At 42.6% G+C, this 27,169-nt stretch overlaps 1 protein-coding gene across 2 annotated transcripts in view; it reads right to left on the minus strand.

Annotated features, from left to right (window-relative positions):
* The window catches only part of LOC147259167 (A disintegrin and metalloproteinase with thrombospondin motifs 20), an 80,910-nt gene that overhangs the window by 29,927 nt on the left and 23,814 nt on the right, over nt 1–27,169 (minus strand). For both annotated transcript variants that reach the window (XM_086209458.1, XM_086209459.1), the window contains exons 9-22: nt 23,876–24,022; nt 20,659–20,800; nt 19,632–19,736; nt 11,840–11,985; nt 11,495–11,676; nt 10,318–10,454; nt 9,637–9,754; nt 6,361–6,456; nt 4,214–4,380; nt 3,866–3,995; nt 2,785–2,911; nt 2,487–2,697; nt 1,511–1,675; nt 560–724 (exon numbers count right to left, since the gene is read on the minus strand). In XM_086209458.1, the coding sequence (XP_086065584.1) occupies nt 560–724; nt 1,511–1,675; nt 2,487–2,697; nt 2,785–2,911; nt 3,866–3,995; nt 4,214–4,380; nt 6,361–6,456; nt 9,637–9,754; nt 10,318–10,454; nt 11,495–11,676; nt 11,840–11,985; nt 19,632–19,736; nt 20,659–20,800; nt 23,876–24,022 (2,038 nt within the window). The remainder of the gene's footprint in view (nt 1–559; nt 725–1,510; nt 1,676–2,486; nt 2,698–2,784; nt 2,912–3,865; nt 3,996–4,213; nt 4,381–6,360; nt 6,457–9,636; nt 9,755–10,317; nt 10,455–11,494; nt 11,677–11,839; nt 11,986–19,631; nt 19,737–20,658; nt 20,801–23,875; nt 24,023–27,169) is intronic.

Below are 27,169 nucleotides of genomic sequence, written 5' to 3' on the forward strand. Positions count from 1 at the left end.
AAGACAAGGAACGACTTAAGATTCCTATTCAGCTCAGGTTGAATTCAGGTTTTGCTTAACTTGCTATGCTATACAAAAACGGAATGTATGTGTGTATGTGTGTGTCTGAGTGAGTGTGTGTGTGTGTGTGTGTGTGTGTGTGTGCACTGTGGGTCAGGTTTAGTCTGACAGGATATGAGGGCAAGTGAAACTTAGAGGAAATGGCAGCTGGAGTCAGACCACACTCCGTAACTCATTCATATATCAAGTTACACTCACACACACACACGCTTGAAATATACACTGTCACTCCCATACCCACCACATTCTCTCTCTTGTTCTCTTTGACCACACACACACACACACACACACACACACACACACAAACACACAGTAACTGATAGGACTCAAACTCCTCAACTGCCAGCCACACATGAAACCTATTTCCTCAGTCAAATACTGCATGTCACCTCACCCAATGTGTCTGTGTCTTATCTACATGTGTGTGTGTGTGTGTGTGTGTGTGTGTGTGTGTGTGTGTGTGTGTGTGTGTGTGTGTGTGTGCGCGCGCAGGACTCACCGCTCCCCATACACCAACTTGCCAGGACGCACACTCAGGCAGTTCACAGCTCCCCACAGCAGCAGGTTTGCTGGACGGCTCGCACAAATGCTCACTCAGCTTTTCCTCTCCATTGGTGCAGGACACTTGTCTGTGCCTCACCCCTTTCCCACAGGTCACCAGGCACTGGGGGGATAGGAGAGAGAGAGACAGCTGAGGAAGTGTGGAAGTTTCATATGATGATGGGGGAAGACAAATAAGAACATAAAGTTTGTCTCTGCAGTGGAAGGACCGTTATATCAGACTGCTGTGAAAGTTCGTGACATAATATATTGATGCATGACAAATTAAAACACAATGCAGGACACCATAGTACATTGTTCATTGAACAGCTTCATTGTGTTGTGGCATATATTGTTGTCTATGCAACTCACTACGAGGGATGGAACTACATTTCTCTACAACATATTTGGTGTATTTTGAGCAGATCCAGTTAACTTTTTCCACAATAATTCATAATAACCCTGGCAGACTCTTTTAATCGACTGAGGTTCATTTTAGAAGTCAAAAACACAAGGTTAACTAGACTTGACTGTATAAACGGTCCAACAAGGACAACAAAAACTGCAGTGATTAAAACGGACAAATATGAGACCATCAAACCAACCACATCTTATCCGCGATAGCAACACTGAAAAAATCAAGGAAGAAACAATCAAATCCACACGGCACCAAAATCATTTACGCTAAACATTCGAGTGGAATCAAACCATTTCAGCACATCATTTCTGGTTATCTATTCTTTCTCTGATGAGTCACCCGTCTCCCCGCACACTGGTTTGTTGGGTGCACAGAGGTCTGCTGTGTCCCCTTTAAGAGCTTTAAAAAAAACTACCATTCATCCATTTTTACTGTGACTGTTAGTGAGTCTGTGTGTATCCATTCGTCTTTCAGTGTGTGACAGGTTCCCACCTCACTCCACTCGCTGACAGTCCACTTAGGACACGGCTGGTCATTGCAGGTTTCAGTAACCACCCTCTGGTATTCGCTGCACTCTCTGTCCACCAGCCGCCGGCCCAAATTGTTCATGCAGTAAGATTCTCTGCTCCGACTCCCACGTCCACATGTCTTAGAGCACTGAGGAAGAACACAGTGCATGATATACAACGCTTCAGGATCATATCCACCTGAAATCTAATTTTAACTACATCACACTGTATCAGACTAATAGTGTTTCAGGTTCTACTAACTTAGTCTTGACTTGACGTAAGTAGGTATCTGTACTCTACTTGACTGTCTATTTTTCTGGCAACTTTTTCATTTTACTCTACATTTTAACACAAATATCTGTACTTTCTACTCCTTGCATTTTAAAAATGGGCCTGTTACTTAAGTTTTGATGCACAACAGACAAAAACAAAGTAATAGCCAGTAACACACTGTGTTCTAGTTGTTTTTGATTAAAAGATACATTTCACATTCATACTCTATGTGTAATATTACATTTGATTGTTTTTGCCTGTTTGCATTCAGATTTTTGAAGAGCATTAGAGAAAGTGAAAACAGACTTGTACTTCATAATTCTAAGTACAATGAGGAGTACTTTACGTCTGTATCCACGCCTCTTTTCTTCTTTTACTTGAAAAAATAGGTTGAATCGGTAATTTTACCTTTGTATGAATCTTTCTTTTTTACGGGAGTATCCGTACCTCTGCATTTGTAATGAATGTGTTCTTTTGCCACTTCTGCCATTAATATTGGCTCAATGGTTTGTGCACAAGGGAAATCAGATGTCTAGATGTTATGAGTGTACAGCAGAGAAACATTTCTAATACGCCTTTCCACATAAATCATATCTGAGTCTTGAAAATGCATCACTTTCACTAGCATTGCTTTTCAACTGTAACTAGTCTGCTTGTCCAGAACTCTGTAGATCTTCCCTCTGTACCTGTGACCAGGCGCTGTACTGCCAGCTCTTGAGAAGGCAGTCCCCATGGCAGGGTTCTCTAGTTTGGGGTTTGGCAACATCTCCACAGGTGCTGGCCTCCACTCTGTCACTCTGTCTCTTCATCAGACTGTACTTCATACACTGGACGTCCAGACTGCGGTAGCCTGGACCACATTTAGCTGAGCATTCACTCTTTCCAGCAACATGCCACCTGTGTGAGAAGAAATATAAAAATGTTGGTGTGGAGGAATTTGTTTTTATGGCTGCATGTGTTTATATTTGTGCAATAAATGCACACCTGACTTCACAGTCGGTGTTGCAGGGCTCAGTAACAGCAACAGGACGAGGTAAGTGTTCACAGCGTTGGTCCGATACCTCAAGGTGATCGCTTTTACGTACACACACCGCTTTTCGTCTCCGCTCACCTACATAGAAACACGTACAGATAGATATGCATAGAAAAGTAAGGTTTAAGTCAGACAACATCTGGAAGACAGTTCACTAGCCAAAATGTCACATTTCATCACCTTTTCTCACCATCTTTCTGACATGTAGTCCTACATCCTACAGCCTGAGGGCTCTGTGTCACTCACAAAACCCACAATTACACCGGGAGCCTGACTAGCTCACCTCTGAAAGGGAAATGTGAGGGTTAAGGGCCAAGATAAGGGGAAGGTGTCGGCTGATGTGAGCACCCAGGGTCACGTTGGGGTTGCCGGGAGGGGGATTTATGGAAGGAGGGAATGAGTGAATCCAGAAGTGTGTGTAAGTGATGCAAAAGTTTGCTGATGCTAATGTGTACTGACACTTGGATCTATGCCCCTGTAATATGACTCGCTCTCATAAGACTTTTTATAGTCCTATTAAGTTCGCACTTGGGGTAAATTTCTATTTTCTACATTAGAGGGATTCAGAACGTGATGGGGGGGCTTCAGGTGAAGAAGATTAGGTATTAAGGGCATCATGTAGAACAGGCTAAATGGATTTGGTTTGAGATGGCAAGAAAATGCAATAGTTTGTGAGTAATATGAATGTTTTCCTTGCTTTCAAAGAGTGAGAAGCTAATTCATGACTCAGGACAGACTGTTGTCATGTATTTGGTGTCCTCTAAAGTTGTATAGGGCTTGCTTGGCTAAACATTGGTCAGCCTAGGGAATCAAATGACATAACAATGCTCCAACATAGGCATCCAGGAACAAAACCACAAGTCGTGTCAGGAGGTGGAAGGGGGCACCTTACTGTATGCACCATGAAAATTGGCCTAAAATTTATTTTTCATTTGCACAGTTGATCAGCTTTTTAAGGTTCACCCAACCGCCTAAAATATGATCATATTCTTCATACACGGACGTTCGGATGCCCAGACAGAGGGATCTTACCCTGACAGATGCGGTTGCACTCGAGCCAGGAGCCCGAGGGATCCCACACGAACTGTTCCCTGTGTTCCTCGATAGGTATGTTGAAGGAGTAACGGACATCTGGGTTGTAGAGATTTCCCACACACAAGACCTGCGGAAATGTTGGGAAAGTCAAGGTTAAAAAAGATGGTAATGTCTCATTGTGTCTATTTCCACACAGATATCACACTTTCAGACAGAGATTAAGCTCAAGGTGTCAACAGAAAAGGAGAAAAGAGTTGCAGAAACAAAACCAAAGCAGTGCACTACAGTGTGATGGAGGAAATATAGGACATCAAGACAGCGAGACGAACGCTTTCTCCTGCTAACCTGCAGAACGAGCTCCTCCTCAATGCGTTCAGTGCAGTTGATGCGTTCCACTTTAGTGTCCGAGCCGCTATACTCTATAACTGTTCCCTTGAAGGTAATTTCCCTTTTGAACATGGCCACCACAAAGTTCCCATTCAAAAGGAAGTTGGACTGGCTATCAGATAATGCTGGAATCAAGAAAGAAAACAGATTGATTTCACATTTTTTTCACCACAAAACTAAAAAAAACATGACACATGGAAGAATTCTAGGGAAACCGAGGAATGCTTCATTGCTAAAATAAGTTTGCCTCTTGAGGAACAGAAGTTATGGGAATGTTTACACGTGATGTGGCGTTTATCATTTCAGGCTATATGTTAAGTCAACAGTCTGTGTGTTCCCAACCTATTGTTCTGAAAAACCATAGTTGCAGGGTATGTATGGAGAGACACTGGAGGCCCTAAATAGTAGTCATTTCGATTTAGACTGCGTGACTCTCCGACTTCAGTCACCGACATTGCAACACAAACAAAGGATCCCTGCTGACTGCAAACACAAACAAGCACATAAACATGCAGACACATTTAACACATGGTCAACACTCACACATCAAGACAAACTGAACACCGGCCTCCTCCTTCTCTATGTAAGAACTATGATTCCAAGAAGAAAACCCACAGTTAATCACAATCCACAAGTGCGTGGGTGATTAGACGCAACTTTGCTTTCATACAAGCCAGCCCATTGTTGGACGTCAGTTTAAGCCCAAGGACGACTGTGGGGGTCTGTGGCGTATTTGACAATAACAATCATCACTGACACTTTGCAGAAATGTACAAAAGCAATGTACAAACACACAAAGTTACACAAGGGAGGCTGCCTCCTCCCTTTTTAAAGTCCTACACACTCTGAAACCTTCAATGTCCTCCAGTGCACCCCCTCTACCTCCACAGATGGCTCTCTGGGATTCCTACTGCTACTTTGTCCTCACCTTTTAACACACATTGTTAATGCTCCACAATTAACAACTACATTACTTGTGTTTATTAGAAATGACAAAGCTCAAATTCCACTTTGCCAAATCTTTGCAAGACTTGTATTTGACTGTGTTGCTGTTGGCTAAGCTGATGTTCTCACATTCTACAAAATGAATCAGTTGAAGATTCAAAAATGGCACAACACTGCAAATATTAACCAAGTGTAATGTTCACTCACTGCGGTTGTGGCGCTCCACTTTTCACGACACAACGAGAGTCTGACAAATTTTTTTTTTTCTGACAATTTGACTTGAGAAAACCTTGAACCTGGCTTGAACTGTCTCAAATACACACACACACACACACACACACACACACACACACACACACACACACACACACACCTGGTAGGTCTATCTCAACCAACACTGCCATATCAACTTTCATCCTGGACTCCACATGCCTCTAATTAGCATCTATTGCTGCCTCATTTATCTTTCTCTTGGGCTGACACTCCATTTGCTTTCCCAACCTTCTCTCTCCAACACCCCTCTACGTTTCCTCCAAAGAAACTCAGTACAAATCAGCACAAATGACAGCTTCCCTTCATTCATGGTTAGTCAACAGGCTCCTTACCCTGAATCACCTGGAGCTGTCCTCTACAATTCTGGGTCACCAGGTTTGGATGGTATATGTGAGGGGATAATGGTATATAACCTATGTGATGGGAGCTGTAATATACACTCTCTTGTCATTTAACTGGGTACAACTGACAAAGAATAATCAAACAGAAATGAAGAGTTGCGCTACTATTCTATGTGAAAAATACACAATATTAAGAAAATCTATCAGTATAAGCCAACAAGAGTTCCCCAAAAGACCTTGAAAACACTTCTGAATAAAACCAGAAAAAGAACTGTTCTGTTATTGTTGCATTAATACTACATTGTTCTTATCTAGATGCACCCAATAAACTGACAAGGAAGGCTATATCGTCATAATTTATGACGTTGGACCACTTCCAATATATTCATTCGTTTATGAGGTTGGACTACTTCCATTTGGGACTGACCCCCCCCCCCCCCCCCCCCCAAAAAAAAAAACCAACTGCAATTTGATACAACATTGCTTCAAACCACATCCTACTGACACACACACAGACACATATGCACACACGCACAGTTTACTCACCGAGGTAGTTGTCATCTTCTGGCTTTCCGGAGTAGCTGACCTGTTTGATATCGATGTTGGTAGCTCCAGCTGGGATCCGGACAACTGTGTTGTAACCTAAAGAAGAGGGAGGATAATAAAATGAGCTAAAAGGCATGAAAAGTCTCAAAAAGAGACAAAGTAGCAACAATAACACATAGTGCAATAGTTTCATCCTGCTGCATCAAACCCCAGTCGGGGAAGTCCTGTTCCTACCACAGGGGGATTGAAATGTCACACTTGGAAAAATACTACAACAACAAAAAAAAAAAAGGTCTGGTCCTCTCAAATAACCTTGTTTTAGTCTCAGAGGCCTGACCGTGAAATGATATGTAATTATTCCCTGGACCTACCTTTGGCCTGTAATCACTACACCAGGCCTGTTGTCCCATGATAAACTAACATAGGAAAGAAGTGAGAAAGAAAGAGAGCAAAAGTCCAGGAAACACTTGAAAGCAAATAGACAATGAGGAAAAAATGAAGCGATTGAGCACTGAGCAAAAACACGTGAGCGAGACAGGAAGAAAATATGTGAGAAACATTGAGAATCAAACCTGAAAAAAGTTTGTTATCAGTCAAAAGGCGTCTGTTCTAGCAAGTAGTGAAAACATGAGGCCGGGATGAGGTGCTACCTCAGATTCCTGCTCTCTAATATAATGAATTACAATTAGAACTTTTCTGAAGCTGGAGTGTATTATTGGTTCTGTAACAATAGCTTTTATACTTGTGAAAGAATATATCAACATTTAAACAGACACCTGAAGGAGACCACAAAAAAAAAAAACACAGGACGGTCAAAGCTTGATTGAAATGTAATTGATTTTGGCCACTAATTTACTATTTTCTCCTTTTTTTAAAAAATGAGGAAAACTAGAAATCAATGGAATGAGAGAGAAGAGGTGTGGGGCTGGTGTGTGATATGATGGATAGCCGAACACCTTGAGCCACTCGGGGGCAGCACTTGGATTGCATATCTTCCTCATCAGCCATGTAGGTTTTTTCACACACACATGCGCACGCGCGCGCGCACACACACACACACACACACACACAAATCTATGAAAAGAAGACACTTTTGCTCCACCCGTTCATAATAAAACCTATTTTCCTTTTTTGCTTTTGAGTGTCATGTCAAATTCCCTCTCTAACTACTAGGGACAGGATAAGCACATAAAACCGCTAACTCAGCCCCCCCCTCTGTGGAAACATGGTATTGACAAGCCATCAGAGGCCACTGAGATCCCCCAGCTTAGCAAAATGACCACACACACAATCCGCAACCACCACAGAGTGACCTGGGAACGAACAGTAAACACACCACCCAGAGGGGGGAAAAGAACACAGCCGTGCTGCTCTTGGAGAATGTTTGGGGTTTACCTCAAACATGCATCTCACTGCCACCAGCGAGACAGAAGATGATGCAGTATCAAGAGCTCGCAGTGGAAAGTTCAAAAGTGTCGCAAGCTCACCCACATGCAAGCTGTCAGAGAATCTGACTCGGAACAAGGAGAACATCTGTGTTCTAGTTGGAGATTGTATTATTTCTTCTTTTTTTTTTCCATTATGACTCAGTTGGAATTGGTGGATATTTCTATCCACTTTCATTTCAAAAAAGTACAGCATACAGGAAATGTGAACATCTGATGTGACATAACTGCTGGCTTTTTTTGGACTTGTTCATGGATTTCCATTAAAAAAAAAGTTTACAGCAGCAAACAACAGGTCAGGAGTTCAGCAATTTACAGAAAACTAAAGATCTAAGCTTTTTTTTTTGGTTTAGGTTTAATCTTTCAGCTCGTTACAGTGATGAACGCATTGTTCGATTACGACACAATTCTTTCAAGTGTATCAGAAAAGTCTCAGATTTTGGAAGTTTTTTTGTTTTGTTTTTTTGCCATCGGTAATGTCAGAAATTTTTACAAAATCCTGTATCCTTTAATAGCTGGAGAAGTTTAATATTTGATTATGAGGCATATATATAATAAATGGATCGGGGCGTTTAAAAAACATGGATTAGTTGATTACTGCGGTGTAATTCACAGATAGCTGGGTATCAGTTTACAATTTTTGATACTGGTACCTTTTGCAATACTAACCCAAACAAAGTGAAAATCAAATTACATATCTCACTACAAATCTTATCATTTTCAATCAATCAAAGTCTTACAATATGCAGATATAAACAAATTTACCAAAATGTGTTTTAACCTCATTTGTTTGTTTCATCTTTTTACTTTTATGATTCAACATGTTGCTATTTTTCCCACTAAAAACGGCTGTACATCAATTTGGAGATCTACCCTTTAGGTGTTGAAATGGACTATTGAATAACAATAAGAAATAATTTTAATACTCTACATTTATGAAGCAGTTCAGGCAGTCAGACTTGGATACCCAGGAACTGAGAGATGTGCATCTTTAGTTGCAGCACTCTTCTGGAGATGTGAGACATTACAACTACACCTCAGTCAATGCTCATTGGTCTAATCTGCTGAATTCAGATTGTCTATGCCGATGCAGAAAACAGAGTGAGAAAGGGAAAGGATATAAAACCAGACAGAAGACAGATATCAACAGAAAAGGGATAAAGGGGTGAGAGAGCGGAGGGATATCCTGGCTGGGCTGCACTCCCACTCATGTTCTCTTTCTTGCGATTTCCAGGGCTGAGGTCAGAGCCTGGTTTAGTTCAATACAGTCCTCAAACTCTTTGCACTCACTGAACAAGGGTTTAAAGAAGGAAAGCAGATGGATAGTGATGCGAACGCACAGCACCCCCCCCCCACCTCAAACGAATATGGATGAAACATGACATAGGCCACGCCCTGAGCTTTTATGCTAATTCTCCCGCTGTTTAGTTGCTCCGACTATAACAAGGATTGGATGCAATCAACTGTTGGACCTCACTGAGGCACCATATGAAGCAGGACACTTCAAAGAGGTGATGTCAGGTTTGTGTTTGCTATCAAAAGACTTCGTACAGCAGAAATCACTGCGTTAATCACAGTCTGAACCTTCAGAGAAGATTCTGCATCCCCCTCATGTGGCAGTGGTTGCTGAAAATCAAGCTAAATGGGTTTAGACATGACATCAGTGTATAATATTAGAATAGAGCATGTCAGATCTGTAGCCACGAGGAAGGGGAATCTAAGTTTACAGCTTATCAGATGTATTATAACTCATCTGCAGAAGCTGCTGGCGTACAGTGTGTATAATAAAAGTAAATTATTAGCGTATCCTTTGTGTAATGTGAGGACTCACCATACTGAGCATCATTGAAGGTGCCTGCCAGGGTTTTACATGATGAGTTGTCCCCTCCACACACTCCGCACTTGTCATTCCTGGCCTTTGAGTTGAGCACATGATCACAGCCAGCTTGCTGAAGAGTCACAGAAGATTTGTGATTCAGTGGGATGTTCTATTACATGCGGTTCTTGAAGGAACATGCCGATTTTATGGGTTTCATCCCCACAAGCCAGACAAGATGATAGATACCCTTCTCTCCTTTGTGAGCTCATTAGGAGATTATATTAGGGAATGCTGCGCTAAGCTAACTAGCAGTAAACTGTGGGTCTCAGCTCAAACCCAGGGTATCCAACATCTTGTCTGGGTCGGGGGAGTCTGAAAATGTTGGCACACTCCTCAAAAGAAAGATACAAAAGAATAAATGTTTTCACTAGGTCTTTACTACCTACGTGCAATTGGATTTAATGACACCGATACATACTTTGACATGACAATGCTCAAACCTCCACTTTTGCATGAATTAGACAACATGAATAAAGTGACAGCTAAAATTTACCGAGGTTGTAAAAATGACACAGATGAGACTAATCCACAAATACATATCTAACTCTAATAACGTCATGATGCGATGAGAGGGAGCTAAGATTGTCTGTGCGTGCGTGTATTCATTACACAAGTAGAAACAGACAGATATACCCTGCAGAGGCCTTGGACGCATATGTCAAAAGTGTCTGGCCCACACGGCGTGCCGTCAATGACGCGGTCTTTCAGCTGATAGTAGGCCATCGTCCCGGCAACCCGGCAGAAGAGCTTACACCGATCCTTCATTAGAACTGGATGGAGACAGAAAACACAGTACGGACAAACTGGGTCATTGCTGATTAAATGAATGGGATTATTAAATTAAAAAATAGCAAGTTTGTGCTGATGAATTAATACAAACCATAACAGCTCAGGTTTTTCAAATAATATATTAATTCAGGATACTCTGGCTAGAACTGCCAAAATCATATTCATTGTTTGGAATAATCACTTTGCATCTGAGTGTGTACTGGCTCCAGGGCTTGTTGGCCTGTGGAGCATCAATTAGAGGAATGAATCACTTGCAGTAACTGAGACTTGGTGGTCTTTGCCAGATGGAAACTGGTGTGGCTGGGCAGGCCATGTCTTCAAGGAATCAGATACTGATGGAAGAGGGAAAGCTGCCAGGCAGTTCATGCAGAAGGCTTGCGTGTTGCTTTTATGTTGGTCTTGTTTGGTGTCAGCTAAAGGTTTGTTTACCTCAGTGCATCTCTTATCAAGAGTGGGCAACGCATGAAGAAGGAGCAACAGACACACACACACACACACACACACACACACACACACACACACACACAAATGTGGAGGCAAGCTTATATGTCTCCCCAAAGCTTTTCTCGCCACTCATGTTGTGTATTAGAGGTAAGTGCATGAATGATGCAAAAAAAACCTTTCAAGTGATTTTTGGTGAAACTTGTCGGAGGTGAGGAATGTTTGCAAAGGACAGATAGGATTTTTGTCCCTTTCAGTGGAATGTCCTGCCATTTTGAAATCTCAGCAACACAATACGTTTTCACATCTTGATGTTATTAAGTTTGTATATCTTGTCATTTATTTATATTGACGTCAAAACAGTGCACATCTCAGCCTTCACACACCCCTACACACTTTGTGGATTTACTGTGATATTGAACCAGTTAACACAAACCAAAATAAGCAGACTGGGTAAACAAAAATATCTATTCAAATAAAGTCTGGCCATTTGCAGCGTTGAAGCGTTATCATGCTGGATGTAAAAAGTTGCAACCTATGAGGTTTGACCACAAGTCGTTCACAACATTGTTCTACTCACTGCCACTGTACTTAGGGACCCAGCGGACGGTGGGAGGTAGACCGTTGATGTTGAAGTGCTTGCCGTCAAACTGAGAGCACTGCTCTTCACGGAAATCTTTCCGTCCTCGCGGACAAGGCTCAGTATTGCAAGAGCGGAACTTCATCCTGCGTCCCACACAGAAGTTGCCGCCATTTCTAGGCCTGGAGGCAAAAGCAGATGGATCACAGAAGGAATACGACCGATTTACATCTGAAGCACTGCCAGTAATTGTTATTTAAATCATTTGCTTATTTTTGCTCAAGTTTGATTGATTCAAACCAACATCGTCTCTGTTTAAATTCATGCTGAGTAGTTCTTTCTTACTCAGGCTTGTTGCAGTCTCTCATGGTGCTCCGTGTTCCTCCACCACAGGACCTGGAGCAAACGCTGTAGGGCCCCCAGGGACCCCACTCCCCGTGGATGGGCTGCATGTACAACTCTTTGTTTACACACATCCCATGTCTGCAATACTGCAAGAAAACAGTCACAAACATGAACAAACTGTAAGTCTAGACCGCAACTTAGTAGCTGTGAAGACTGTGGAGCAAAGCTTCTGAGCAATTTAGTGTATGTACACCAGGAAAAGGGGTTCTGCTCTGACTTCTTAATCCTCTGTTTTTATCAAGCAGAGGAGAGCGAAGTCAACTGTTCAGTCCAGCTTTATTCTTCAACCTTCACTATTGAATATACAGTGTATAATTAATTGTAACGCAATTGAGTTTAAATTGAAAACACTGCTGTTTTTACATTCAAGCAAGGGCACCATACATTTCAGTGAAAATGTTCAGCTCAGCTACAGAAAGAGAAATCTCAACTCAAGGCTCAAGCCAGACTCAAACTTTGTTAAACAATCTCTATCATGAAACGTAAATACAGGGTTACATGTTCGAGATGTTTCAGTGGACCCAAAATGACTTTGAAAATACGGTGCCAGGTATCAATCTGTGTGTATCCACTAACCTACCTTTGCCAAGAAGTGCTAACAACGCTTTCATAAGCAAAGCACCACAAACCCATTTCCCTTTGTGTGTAACTCAATCCCCGTCTCGCTGACTAAGATATCAGAGGGTCCTGCTCAGTGAAAGAATGCAGGACAAGACGGCGTCTGTCTGCGTACGTAGCCGCCGTCCGGGCACACAGGCGCAGGGAGCAGTGGCACCTTGATAAGGAAACTCTAGAGTTGTGATAACAAGAGAAACAAAGTTTCTTACTGGCTTGATCAGCAATTCTCTTCTTCTGTTGAACTGCATGACTTTGTGTTTTAAGCTGCAGTTACATAGTAAAAATCACCGCAAGATCCTTCGGGATGGGAAAATGCAACTGTTATCATTTGAACTGGCTGCACTCCCATCCTCTTACGAGACATACATCTGAAAACAAAACCTCATGAAATGTTCTCAAGTGAATTTTCATGATTATGCTAAAAAACACAGAGGATATCAATCAAAGTAATCTCCTGGGTAACAACTAATTTGACCACTCGCTGCTTTAATACAATCTCAGAGCCCGCAGCCATTACTGAGGGTGCACACCTGCAAATCCACTAAGTTCTACACACACAAACAAGTGTAAACACACACAGAATCTGGCACTGCTGCCTCTACTGTCCCGGCCTAGCTTACATGTGTGTGTTTTCAGCACTCGCAGGTCTAATGATGGAGTGTAAAGTCTGTGCACAATGACAGACAGGTGTTAACAGCTGCAGGGTATGTACCAAACAAGCCACAGACATTTCCATAATCCAGACATGGTTTGAGTTATGGCTTGGGTCAACTGTAGATATTGAGATCGTTCTGTAAGAGTGCTAACCACAAATTTAGAGAACAAAAGAAATGGAACATCATAAAAACGTTTATTTCTCTCCTTATGAATTAAGAAATCTCAAAACCAAACTTTTAAAGTAAGTCCAGAGTTTTCCATCATAATTAAGAGGGCCCCCCCCCAGCATAGGGACTGTCAGTTTAGACCCGAGCATGCCTTCTATAGCTCTGTTCCCCAGCCCCCTTATCACCCTATGGGAAAAAGCAAGGAACACGCTGGGACCACCACAGTGCAACCAGGCAGCAAGACCCAAAGAACTGTCAAACACAAGGCGGACTGTCTGTCAGAGAGGACCAAAGCCTGTGTAACCCTCTAAGGCATTCCACTCCCTCCACTGGCACCCTGTGTTTACAACCGTTTTGTTTGGCTTGAAAAGGTGATGTGGGTGAAAAGAAGAAAGAGTGAGAAAGAGGAGGGAGTGGAAGGGAAAAAAAAAAACATCTGTGCGAGATGATGTATGTGTGTGTGCACACAAATGTGTGTGTGAAAGTGCGTGGAGTGTGAAAGTGATTGCTCTGACTCTGGCGTGGCATCTAGGGGCCACGCTCAATTCCAATTAGTTCTTAGAAAACACTGAGGTGAAAGGCAGTGTATTGGCAAAGCTCAAACAAGCCTTAAGGACAGTGGCAGCCCCCTCTCCTACCAAGATTGTCAAAATTTGCCCTCAGTTGTGAATGTGGTGAGACATTTGAAGGTCTTGTGAGAGAAAGCTGTCCAGCTGTGACTAGCATGTGTTTCAAATTAGGAATCTCACAAAGGCACATGCTGACTTACCAACTCATATCAAGAAACAAGCATATGTGCATGCATAGATATGCATTTTACACCTTCTGTATGAAGATACAACTTACAGAGGTAAAATTTCACAAAACCTTTCCTACATTGTCCTCAAAATGGCACAGTATCCTTGCTAAATGTTCACCAATGCAGACAGAGAGAATTAGCAGCATGCTAACCCCAGCAATGGGAATAATATCTCAGGACAGCAGCATCTGCTCGGAGCTCTTCGGCTGGCTGGTTTGGAGGTTAGCGCCCTGTAATTGCCAGGAAACTGTTGCAGAGAGCACCTCATTTCTGAACCCAAGCCATACATCACTGCAGGAATGAGAAGGCAGGGGACTGATTTAAAAAGCCCTCCACTCTTTCATTTCAACCTGACCATTTCCAAAAGGCATCACCTTTCATGTTGCGGTGCCGCTCCCATGGACCTGGGTGTCCGAGTTCCCTTTGGCCTGCTGGTGTCATTGACACCCTCAAGCACATTTAAAACAGGTTCCGATTCTAAAAAAAAATCTGGGAACATCTGGGGTCACTTGAGACTGTAGCAAAACGTGGCTTTCTACTTTATTACGTGTCAAATAGTTGAACCTGAAGGTGAGGCACAATAAAGAGAGCGTGGAGTTACTGTAGTTACACCGACTGGTTTTTCAGCCAGGTCATGCATTTTTCCTCATTAGTTCCGTATTTCCTCTTTCCGCTGTGTTGAGAGGGTGCAAAGACAGGCGGAAGAGGAATGACAGGAGGGAGGGGAATGCAAGCGAGAGAGTCAACATGATGCAACCGTGACCCCAGCCGACCTCTCCTCTCACTCAATCGCTTTCATTTGTTTCCTATCTTTTTCCATTCTTTCTTTCTGTCTTTCTTTCTCTCTCTTTCCATCATCTTTCCAAGGAGTGTTGAAGGTTGTCATTAGAGTCAATGAGTAGGTTGGCCCCCTCAGTAGTTCCAATCACTTCAACCATGCAGCTCTACTTCAACCATTCGTCTTTTTTCACTTATCGCCTCTGTAAAACTCTGCAGCTCACAACCTGGCGAGCTGCAACTTTTCAACAACTGATCACTTGGTTTTCAGAAATGCACCCAATCTGCTAAGCACTCAACTTTCTTTAAAGCCAGCTGCTAACTTTACCCCTCTCAATTTGGTGTGAGGCAAATGTGTTCCTGTTAATCTTTAAAAATATTTTCAATGACAATCCCCCCAAAAATTATTTATTTTTTGTAAGCTGTCTATTTAGCATCCATTGGAGATCCTAATTTTTAAAATTGATGTATTCCGCCTATTGAATACAATTAAACAGTTGGGTAGCTTACAAATAGGACATACATTTATCCTCAGAATTTCACAATATCACACCTGGAGTCATGCAAACACATTCTTCTCTCTCTAACAGAGAGCTAGTACTGAAAACTCCACTCACTGGCTACCAAACACAGTAATTCCTTTGGCAAACTATGTGAAGGCTACAACAACAATCCTCTTGTTAGCCTGAATCCACTGATGTGTCTTTGATGATGGCAAATCAAAGTGGCAACATCCTCCAAATATCCAGAGATTAGCCCAGAGTGGCACTGATACTACTCACACAATCGCAAGTTACAGTACAGGCACACGCACTAACACACAAACACACACTTACACACCCCGTCCCAGCATCGTACGACAAGTCTGTCAGGCTGCCAGGAGGCTGCAGCCAACACTCACCGCCTCCGCCAACAGACTTCATTCTGCCCTGGCTTCACTTTGCAAGGCCTCACTATCTCACTCTAATTGGCTGAAACAAAAGTAGGTTTTCATTCTTTTTCGAGGAATGTTCTGGGAATAAAAACAACTTCCCGTTTATTCACTTACACTAACCACTCAATTAGGCATCTATCAAGCGTGTTCTGGGGATGCTGTTGGGTTTTTACCCCTGACTAAAGGAAAGCTCTGTGAGCAATCGTCATTGAATTTAACACGTTCGATCGTTTCAGTCTAACCACGCTGCAACTCAGCCATTGCAGTTTATTTTAAGCTCAGTCGCCACCTTTTCCTGCCTGACTGTCAACAAGGTAAGAAGCAGCAGAAGGAGCTTCATAGGTCCACGCGTGCATCCAGAGAAGATTTGATAGATTGATTAATTGTCATCAAAACAGAAGAACTCAGGTACTGAGGAAACATTAATAATACATTTGGCTAAAAAATGTAATTGGATTTAAAAATCAAAACTTCAGTACTTCACAGGATTCATAATCTAAACCTCAGGATAAATAAGCCTAAGTGTAAAAGTGCAATTCATCTTTAAATGGCGAAAATGTACCAAAGCTATGGCTTGGAAGATGCTTGCTGGCTCCTATGTCACACACACGCACACACACACACACACACACACACACACACACACACAGAATCTTTTTGAAGAGTGAGAGGGACCGAAAAAAAGGGGGGGTAAAGAGGAGGAGAGGAGAAAATGGGTGGTGGCGGTATTTATAGACAACAAGTGATGGGATGCCCTCGTTATTGCACGGCCCACTGAGCCAGATGACAGACGCGCCGCCAAGAGGTCATGTGACTGCATTACTCACTCCGGCGCCCTGTGAGAGGGCCTGTTGAGCAACACAGAGGGCGCAAGGGGAGGGAGGGAGGAAGAGAGAGGCAGAAGTAGATGAAGCCCAGCATCAGCGGAGGGGAGGCGTGGGGTAGAAAACTACCCATGAACCCTGCTGGAGTGCCCATTGCCCTATTTCAACTAAGCTGTATACAAACAATCTTTCTTTCCAATTTTCATTTAGGGGGACGTGCCTGTCACCCACTTTTTGGGGCACTGACCTCAATTACCCAATGCCATTACAACTTTGTTTCGTAACCAGACATAACAAAAAACTGCCCCCCACGCAACACAGGCGCAGGAGGCGAGAGCTAGCCTCTGAGAAAACAGTTTTATGACATGACGTCCCAGCATGTAACAGCTTAAAATGATGGTCAAATAATAGCTAAGGAGGGCATCTTTAAAGGGACGCTGTGCTTACTCAGACAACACCTGCCCCCCCCATGGCGGCCATATCTGTAATCTGTAATCCTCCAGATCTGACGTCCCCCCAACAGCCTCCCCTTCAACGCCCTGCAGACACCTCAGAGCCAAAAGCTTAACCCAAAACCCTGTAAAGTTTAAGACTTGAACCTCGTGACTTCTTGTAGGAAGACATGGTTATAAACAAGAAGAAACACAGAGGTGAATAGGTGCGAGAGTTAAAATACATTGTGCATATCTCCGAAACAGGAAGGAGACAGATGCTAGATGACCCGGGCAGAATGAAAACCAGAAGGCGAAGAGGGACAGGAAATGTTAAGAATGAAAAACACCAAAACACAAAAGACAATCAGGGAGAATCTTCTTGTTTTGCAGATTACGAGACATTGGAGGTTGGACTTTGGATGAATACTTGTGCACACTCACACAACACAAAGACATACCACATAAAAGCACCCTTGCACGCTACTTCAAACAACCCCCCAGCATGAAGATGAAACTGGGTCCTATAGGCACCGCAAACAAAGGTGGTACCACGACTTGAACATGCAAAGAAACTAAGAAACCAGAATTACTGAAAAAATGGCTAGAGGCGTATTTGCAAAAAAATGACAGTGAAGCTGGCCTTTGACCTTTTTGAACTGTCATCACTTTATTATTTCATCCTATACAATGTTTGTGTTTAGTTATAATCAGGATTTGAATTCTTGAATTGCAGCCAAACTAGAAATACCACATCACGGATATATGCTTCCACAATATGTGCCTTCCGTAATTACATTTAGTCTGTGAATCTGTTTTTTTCATCAAGTGACTCTTCTTTGAAGCACAACATTTGGAAACACAGTATCTTACATTTTAATGCAGCATGAAATAGTGGACATTTGTACCAGATGTGAATTCCTTCAGGGATTCCTGGGATGCTGCCAGAACAGGACGGACATGAGGTCACAGTGACCTTGACCTCTGAAAAACATATTGGTAGTGTTTTTGGCCTTGGAAAAATCACACATCTACAAACCAAAGAAACCCACCAGCTAAGTATACGACAACGTTGCTGTAGGCTTTGGCGTTTCAATAAAAAATTAATCCACCACTGAGACAAAATATTTAATTGCCCACTACTTTGTTGCCTGCAAAATTAATGATATTCCAACCATCATTTTTGTTGGCATGCGGAACACACAAAATTAAAAAGGTAAACATGCCTGCTGAATATCAGCTTGCTCTGGTTGTGAGTGTTCACATTAGCATTTAGCTCCAAGTGTCTTTGTGCCACACAAATTTGGTAGAAGCCACAACAGAGTAACTATTTAAATCAGTTCCCTCAGCATTAAACAGTATGTTATTCAACTGTGTCTCCTCAAACTTTCCTCCCACATGAAGGCTGAGACCAGTAATGGAGATGTGCTCCCAGGACCATTGCTCCAGTTGATGCAGTTGGATTAAGATGTTAGCTATCCCCTGTTAACCTTTCCTCACCTGACAGGGCCTGATCCACGACCTAACATGGTGAGGGGGAAGATGGAGCCAGATGAAAGGATATCAGGGATATGAGACTTACATGGGCCCACATTGCAAACAGACTCCTGGAGGGCACAAGGTTAAGGATAGGAGAGAACCCTCCTTCTCTCCCTTTCACGCATGTTCTGAATGCTAAACACCACATCCTCATCCCCCTGCACCTCCTCCTAGCTCTCCTCCTCCCACATCTCCTCCCACCTCCTGCTCTGCAGAATCACTGATGTGAGGTCTTTTGTGAGAGTGCAGGCTGGCCTCCGCCTGGCTCTGTTACGGCCTGACCACTGACCCACTCACCCGCCTTTTAAAGAGGTTTTAGGGTCATGGGTTCACAACAAGGTGACTCAACTGTGAACGGCGGGCGGCATCCTCTTTCAAAGGGCCCACGTCTTCACCTTTCCCTCTCAAGACTCTCTCCTTTTTCACCCCCTCTCTTCTCTCTCTTTTCAGTCCTCTTTCTATCTTTCTCTTTCTTCCGCCCTCCCCTGCAACCCTTCTTTCCATGTATCCTCAGCGACTGACCCGCCGTCTCAGCCCTAATTAGCATAGCATCCCAGAGCGAGGAGAACATGAAGGCTAATGGGGGTTGGGGCCCCCTAACAACACGGAGGGTAAAGCTTCAAGTTTCTAACTAAGGCCATCACCTGACCACATTTACATGGGTTTCTACAACCCGAATGTAGCCGCGAGAGTAATGCATGCTAAACTATTCCTTTTCTTGCTGGAGGAAGTGAACAGGAAAATAAGGGCATCAGGGTTCAATGCGGCGCTGCATGGGAGGTTTGGCTTGTCTCCCTGTTTTTTCTAAGCTGCGATGAGGCCAGTTTTAACAACAAAGCTTTGGGAGACACATTCAGTGCAACATGGCAATCTAAAACAATCAAACTTATATTTTTTTTTCAACTAAACTGGTTTCATGGTAGCTGCGTATAATTAAATCCAATTTACATGAGGATGAGACCACTGCTTTTAGTGTTCACACTCACCATTCCATGTCCACAGTCCGTTCCATCAGCCAGTGGCATGTGCTGTGTCCGACATCCTTTATGGTCCCCCTCTGCACTTGTGCACCACAGCCTTTTGCACTGTTTCTGAGGTCGTTGTTGTTGTTGTTGTTGTTGTTTTAAAAAGAGCACAAGCAATTAATGACAATGTCAGAATCAAAACACCGTTCTACCTTATTTTAATCAACGTTACAGAAGCTGTTTCCTCCCATACACCACTTCATAGTGAGCGGTTCTAGCTCCTAAACATGTTTACGGGTTCATTCACGTGATATATCAGTTCTAGTAGTTGGTATATAGCTGGTATTTAGTTTGTGTTTTTAGGGGCTACTGTCAATATTAGGGTTTAGAAAAGAGAGAGAGAAAATATACATTTATGAAAGCATAATTTTGGCAATGATCCTTCAAATATGGTTCAAAACCTTCGACCAAAGGTATGTATTAGACACAAAACAGTTCACTGTTTAACCAGAAATGCAAATTATTGTTCAATACTACTGCCTGCACTTATAAGTGTTCATTTTGGCTTCTATCAGCTAATATCAGCGGGCCGATTACCAGCCGATACTGATGTTTCTGAGGTAGATTAATACGGGCTGATTGATGACTCAGACCCTATTTTCTTTGGCGCTTTATTGCTTCCAGACAAGAGAAGCAATCTAAATGGTCCAGCATCCGATTATAATTAGCAGTCGTTCATTCAACAACCTGCTTAGTAAATCCGTCTCTTTATATCCTCGTTGAAATGTATGTATGACATGAGACGATGGGAATGTACACGTTCACTGTACATTAAATGTAGTGCCATAACAACTACATACACACAAGTACCTGAACACAGTTTCATATGTGTTGGCCTGTACGAATAATTACAATACTCAGATGTTGAAAGTTCATAGATGGTTCTGTTCAACAACTGGGTGGATCTCAGATCAACTTGATTATTTACTTTTTCCATGTTATTATTATCATTTTTTTTTATTTTTGCATTGTCAGCACGCCGACTTACCATGTAAGGGCAGATTTGCGAGCCAGGTCCAAACATGAGTTCACACTGTCTGTTGGCATTGTAGATCTGACCAGGCAGGAGGGTGGGCAGCTCGTACGTCCTCCCTACGGGCTCATCCAGCAGGCACTCTCCGTAACCAGTGCTATGTAAAAAGTAAGAGTTGATGTGAATAAAATGAAAAGCAAATCATAAAACAAGTAGGTACAAGTGTGTGCACACGTCCACAAAATTTTCAAAATAAATCTGACCGAGAAAAAAACTTGCTTTTTTCATCTCTTTGTTAATACACAAACATATCAATGTTATTGTCTGTGATCGTCCTCAGATGTGTTTTCCCACGTGGGTGGTCTATAAAGTCACTGAGCAGATACCACTTCCCCTCAATAGCCTGTTAGTAAATGCTGTCACTATGAAACTGAAGTCAGGCGCCGCAGACGGAATAAAACATTTTGACACAGACTAAAAACCTTCCCGAGCACTAACCGCAAATTTATCAGACGTGTATTTTGCTGTGCTGAAGGCAAACAAGAGAATTTGGAATCATAAAGCACCTTGATTGTGTTTCATAAATCAATGCTAGCAGAGCGGGATTACAGCGTAATGACAGATTGTGCTGTAGATGAGCCACGCCCCAAACCACGACACAGTAACAAGAGTCAACAAACACAGCTGGGCTGCATGTACGCAGCAAAATCATCAACAGTGAAAAGCTCCAAATCAAACATGTAAGCAGAGGCTCAAAGGATCTCTTCTTTGTGCTGTTTACTTTTTAAAAAAGGAAACCGGTGGTTGCAACATTTATATATGAATCATTATTACACAATGTGTCTGCACCGCTCTGACAAATGTAATGCAGGATTACACTGCTATAACGCCTGTTCCATAAAGCAACGGTTAGTGTGACAGGCCAATAATTACACAGGATTAGCTCAAGTTAGCATCACTTTGTTTCTGTCGGCTTTCATTTCAAAACTACATTGAACAGAATCAGGTGGCAGGAGAAAGTAAGACGGATAAAGCAGGGGGAGAAGATACTCTGAATGAGAACTATTACGCAGCCTGTCAAGGATTCATACAGACAGTCCCGTATTATTCCATCTTTCAGCAGTTGGTCATCTGTCTAACCAGAGCCCTGGAAGCAAATGGAATGATTATTAAGACCACAACAGACAAAGAGAGGGGGACGGGGTCAGTGGGGGTCATTTCATAAATTAAACCTTTCTTAAGAATATCTGCTGTGTAAATTTGAGAGGGCGAGGCCATTCCTCTCTGGCACCGCAAGAGAATCTGCACCTGGCAGTCATTGGAAAACATGAATGTTGGTTTATGTAGATGAGTTATAGTTGACTGTGCATGTCATGTCAGATTAAACAATAATAGTTCCCATGTAACTGTGTTTACCCCGCAGACAGCGCAAGAAGTCTACCCATATTCCTAACTGATAGTTCTTGCAGTGGAATGAGTTCCTGGACATTCACATCTGAAAATGATGATACGTTTTGGAAAAAGTCTTAAGGTTTATGAGCAATAAAGGCAGAAAGCAGCATCTGACTAAAAATGCTCATTTGTAATTTTCAGTCGTCTTTTTTTTTCTCTCTGCAATCATCACAGTGTGACAAAATTACAGTCGGGAATATTTTATCATTGTCTTACTCACTGGACTACTCAAATAAATGGAAACCTGCAGAATCAAATCGTTGCCGCTAACGTGAAAGCGAAACGGAGAACATGTGAATAACACACGTGTTGTTCTGATTTCTGCCTCCGTGCAGAAAACTGCAGAGCCTGACAGCAACAAGAACAACTCTCTACTGAAGTCTACTGATGTCAAAACAGTGGGAGACAGCATTTAAGGATTTCTTTTAAATGGTGTATTTGGGGGCTTAAATCAAAAGGCGCAGAGCCAGAGAGGGAATAAAGGGTTCCTTTATGGAATCCCATCATGATGTTACACAACAGAAGGATACATTTTTATCAAGTGTAGGTGTTTAGTGCGCATTACTACGCCAACAGTGATAAAGGTGGGTGAGGCGAGGAAATCTTTCAATTTGCCTTTTGTAAAGGAATGTCTGAGAGGTGGTGCAGCCCTTTTTGTTTCCTGCACTGATAGAATAGGTGTGCAGATTGAATTTGCTCTTCAGGGAGAATGAGCTGTCAACACACTGACGTACTTGACCAGGTCAGCCCACTGAGCAGGAGTGGCAGTGCAGAGGGGCTAGTTTGAATCAATACCCCTCATTGTTGGCTGAAGCTGGACTTCAAAACTACTTTGACTATACTCTCAGGAGCCTTTCCCACTGTTGTAGCTCCCACACTGAACTAAGTGCTGCTTTACTCTCTCCATACCTGCCCTGCATTTTTAACAAATGTTAAGTTTGTATGCTAAATGTTTAAGTTTATAAATGTATTTGACATGTTATGCTCAAACTGGCTTTTCTGCAGCGACGACATAGAAATGCAACACAGCTGACATGGTCCAGTCCAAATAATGAAGAGATTCATGAGGATCCTCCTCATCTTTTCCTGAATGTTCCGACCACTCAATGTTAATGTCATTGCAAGCTGGAAACTATGCGAAGCGCAACCTTAAACTGCAAATGAAGAATTGCAGAACAGTGTGTTCTAGAGATGCATCTGGTCAACAAGGCCGCTCTTTGTGAAGGTCGCCACAATTAACAGAGTAAAAAGGGCCAAAGATTAAAATGTCATGTTCAGGAAAGATCTGATTATAACTGACATTTCCAATCTTAGAAGGGTGCCCTTCACCATGCTCAGTCACCATGGCGTGGGTTAGAAGTTGCTAAATCAGCCACTAACCCAGGCTACGGGTTTTGGAATGAAAAGCAGGTTAGCAACTAAATTTCTCTTTCCCTTGAATCATGAGAGACAGCAGAGGGGCTGCAGAAGATCCATCGCTCGGGTCAGTCAAGAAAAGACCCCCAGATTCAAACAGGAAATAGTCTTTCAGCACAAGGCAATAACAACTCCACACAGTTTATGTTAGACTGACCTGTCTGCAGAGCACTGCAAGGGATATATAAGAGGTTTGTTTAGCCGGCCGTGTCACAAGTAAAAGTTAATGCACTTTTAAAAATGTGGATGTGATAATATCAGTTTGGAAAGGAAAAGGAGAGGCATAACTTTCTCTTCCATGAGCACATAATCCATCTTTTTTTTGGGATAATAAGTTTAAAAAAGGAAAGCTGGAGGTACCTACTCTAGAAACTCAGTGATGTACTTGCGGCTACACTTGGACCACGACCAGGGATTGGTGTCATGGTTGAGGGTGGGAGCCATGACATGATACTGGTGCTTCAAGCCTGCCTCCCGACATTTGGGGTTGTCATCATGAGGCATGTTGAACCTGGTTGGGGGGGGGGGGGGGGGTGGAGAAAGGGATACAAGGAACACCCACTAAGTGATTATCAGCTGCTTAATAGCTCAGTCATAGCAAGAAGGATAAATGTCACAAGATTTGCATTCAGCCTTTTTTAAACAGGGGATCACTCCACATCATCCCAACCCCACACACACACACTCACACACACAGCAATAGACACGTGAGGAAGGCCACAAACTCCTTTCTTTCCATTTGATTGTGTCTGTGTGCATCTCTTTTCCACTCCTACATTCGCACACTGCCCTATTTGTCGCCCCCCAAATATTTACACCATGAAGTCATTGAAAAGCTTTGCTAAAACACTGAAAAAACTGGCAGAGCAACATTTTTAAGTCATTCTCCATCAGCCTTTCCCATCATGACCAACATGCTGGTGAGAGCCACCTCCTCCAGCTCAGCCCTAAAAGGGCAAAGGTCAGCATCTCACATTCTCAAAAGGCTTAATGCTGAGGGAAAGGTAGGGTAACTAACACCACACACATCAACACACGTGTGTTGCTTCACTGTAAAAAGTTGTAACTCATGATTATTTCCATCACTAATGAATTAATCAATTACGTTTTTGATGTAAATGTTGCAAAATCGTTGTCAAAGAAAACCACATTTTCTATATTTAATTCACAGTATGAATTAAATGTTGGTATAAGAGACGTCCATCTGTGTGTATGTTCCTCGATCATGTGCAGACAAACAGACAGAGGGATGAGAATTTTGGCATGAACACTCATATCACCTTCACTTCCACCTCAGGCTGTGCAGGCATGGCCTCCAAGGTAACATTCTCTCTCTGTAGCGGATGTGCCACATATGAGTGTAAAATGAGTCGCTGAAATCCCTGTCTCTTGTTTTTTGACACGTAATCAAAGATCCAGGAACAGACACCAACAATTACTTGTACCCCTGAACTGCCGGGTATCCCTACTAGTAAACAAATAAACAAGATACTTCACTGATGAACAGATGTATAACAGGAAGCATTACATCTGCAAATTGAAGAATCCCTCCAGCTTGTCTCCAGCTGGCAAACTCATACAGCCCATTTTCTTGATGATGTCCAGAATCGAGTTGTCCGGTACAGATGTCCTGTTCTGTGTTGCCATTTGGCCTATACCCAAAAGTACGGCGGGTGTGTGAACACGTGTGTGCACACGTGTGTGCATACACACAGGAACCCACGCAGCTGTATGATGTCTGAGATGTTTACAACAGGATGTGGGTCAGTGCTGGCTCTGGACTGTGACTGAGGGTCAAATCATACCAGCAGCACACAAACAAGACCTAGCATGGCTGGCACGAGGCCTACCCTGCAGGGGCTGAGGTCCTGAAGACAAACACCCGGGGAATAATTAAGCCTCTGGCACAGTAATGAGCTCCACACACACACACACAAAGGAAGCTTTTGAATCATACTTACAACATCAAATCTGGTTCAAATAACATTTGTAAAATGTATTTACTCTCTGGATATGCTTGTGCACAGGTGAAGATAGTGGGAGGTAGAAATACAACAACACACAAATACAGAAAAAGGAAAAAACAAGACCTTTATATGTTGCTGTGTCTAAGAAGACTTATTATCATGATCTATGGATGATCAGACAAAGTATATGTGTGTGTTTATGCGTGCTTATGTGTGTGCTTTATTTGATCCAGATTGATAATACTAATTAGAAAACATGCTTGAATTCCTGGGATGGGAGCCTTTTAGTGTAATGAGGTTATAAATCAGGCAGTTCTGTGGCTCTGTTGAGCATCCTGGGGGGGGGGGGGGCGTCAATTCCACTTGGAGGATACTAACACAGGCAACCCAAATGTCCCTTCTCTTTACTCTGAGTGCTAATCATTCTTTATTCCATGCCACAAAGTCCAAAACAAATGATTTCTTTGCTGAATTGCCTACCAGTAGCAGTGAGCATGAGACATACTTCTGAGGCAATGACGACCTGAAAGGTCTGCAGACCGGCTGCACTTAAATAAAAGTCCCGGCTTGCAGGAGCATGAACAGTCTTTGTCAGCACTCCAGAGACAGGCAGAGACATCAGACAGCTCCAAACGCTGGACAAACTTGATTGATTACATTGTTAGTGGACACACATCTTGGCTCCTCTAAATTAACTGCTGCACAAAAGCAACTATCTTTAACCATCGGAGTAATTGCATCCACTTAGCCGGCCTGCTGAGGTTACGTGTGTTCAGGGTAATGCCTGTGATGTCCCGTGGAGTAGCCTTGAAGTTAGAGAGGAAAATCTGCTTGCAACTAAAGACTGTAATAACATAAGAAAATGTCAAGAATTATTATTTATGATCCAAGACATTTGAAGACCTGACATCATATATTGACAAACCCAATTAACTTGACCAAACAGACATCAAGTGATCCTGACCGAAAATCCCCAGGATGGCTATTAGTAATCTCACGTACTTACAGTCATCTGAGAGCAGCCTCCTGTCCATTAGACTAAATCTTTCTCTAATCTGTAGTGCTCTCAAGTGGCTCCCACTACCTAACACTGGCTTTCCCAAGCCTCTAAACACTCATGCCTGTGAATGCAGTCACTAACCACACCAACTGTCCCGCCAGCTGCTTGAACTTTAGCATAAACACCACCACGTGAGATGCAACAGAACAAGATTCACTCCGCTTTGGTTAGATGTTACCAAAAGTGGAGCAGAGCTCATTCTCACACTAAAGGACGGGCAGATGTTCATGATTTAGTCTGCAAGACAGGTGAGAAGGAAGGAAGAAAGAAGGGATGACAGCAAAGAGATATACTAGAAACACAGAAATACTCAGAGGTGCGCCTTGCTGTAATTCAAATGTACTAAAATATGTGTTAGATTTGACTTAACAAGTTTTTAATTTGTTAAGTTATTATTCGTTCTCATATTAGTCTATTAATTGGCTCCTTCCAGAGAATCAGAATCAGTTTTAATGTCACCGCCTTCATATACACTCAGCATAAAGGGAGCAAAATACCGTTTTCATAGATCCTGGTGTTTGTTGCTTGAAAGGCAGACACGTATTTAAATAGAAAAAGGCCAAAACAACATAAAGTTTGGTACAACAGCATTAAAATACGAAATAAAAAGGTGTGACGGATGTAATTAGAT

This window comes from Aulostomus chinensis, chromosome 7 (assembly GCF_037954235.1).
Source record: "Aulostomus chinensis isolate RoL2024-O1b breed Wild chromosome 7, RoL_Achi_v1.0, whole genome shotgun sequence".
In the NCBI taxonomy this organism is placed as follows: Eukaryota; Metazoa; Chordata; class Actinopteri; order Syngnathiformes; family Aulostomidae; genus Aulostomus; species Aulostomus chinensis.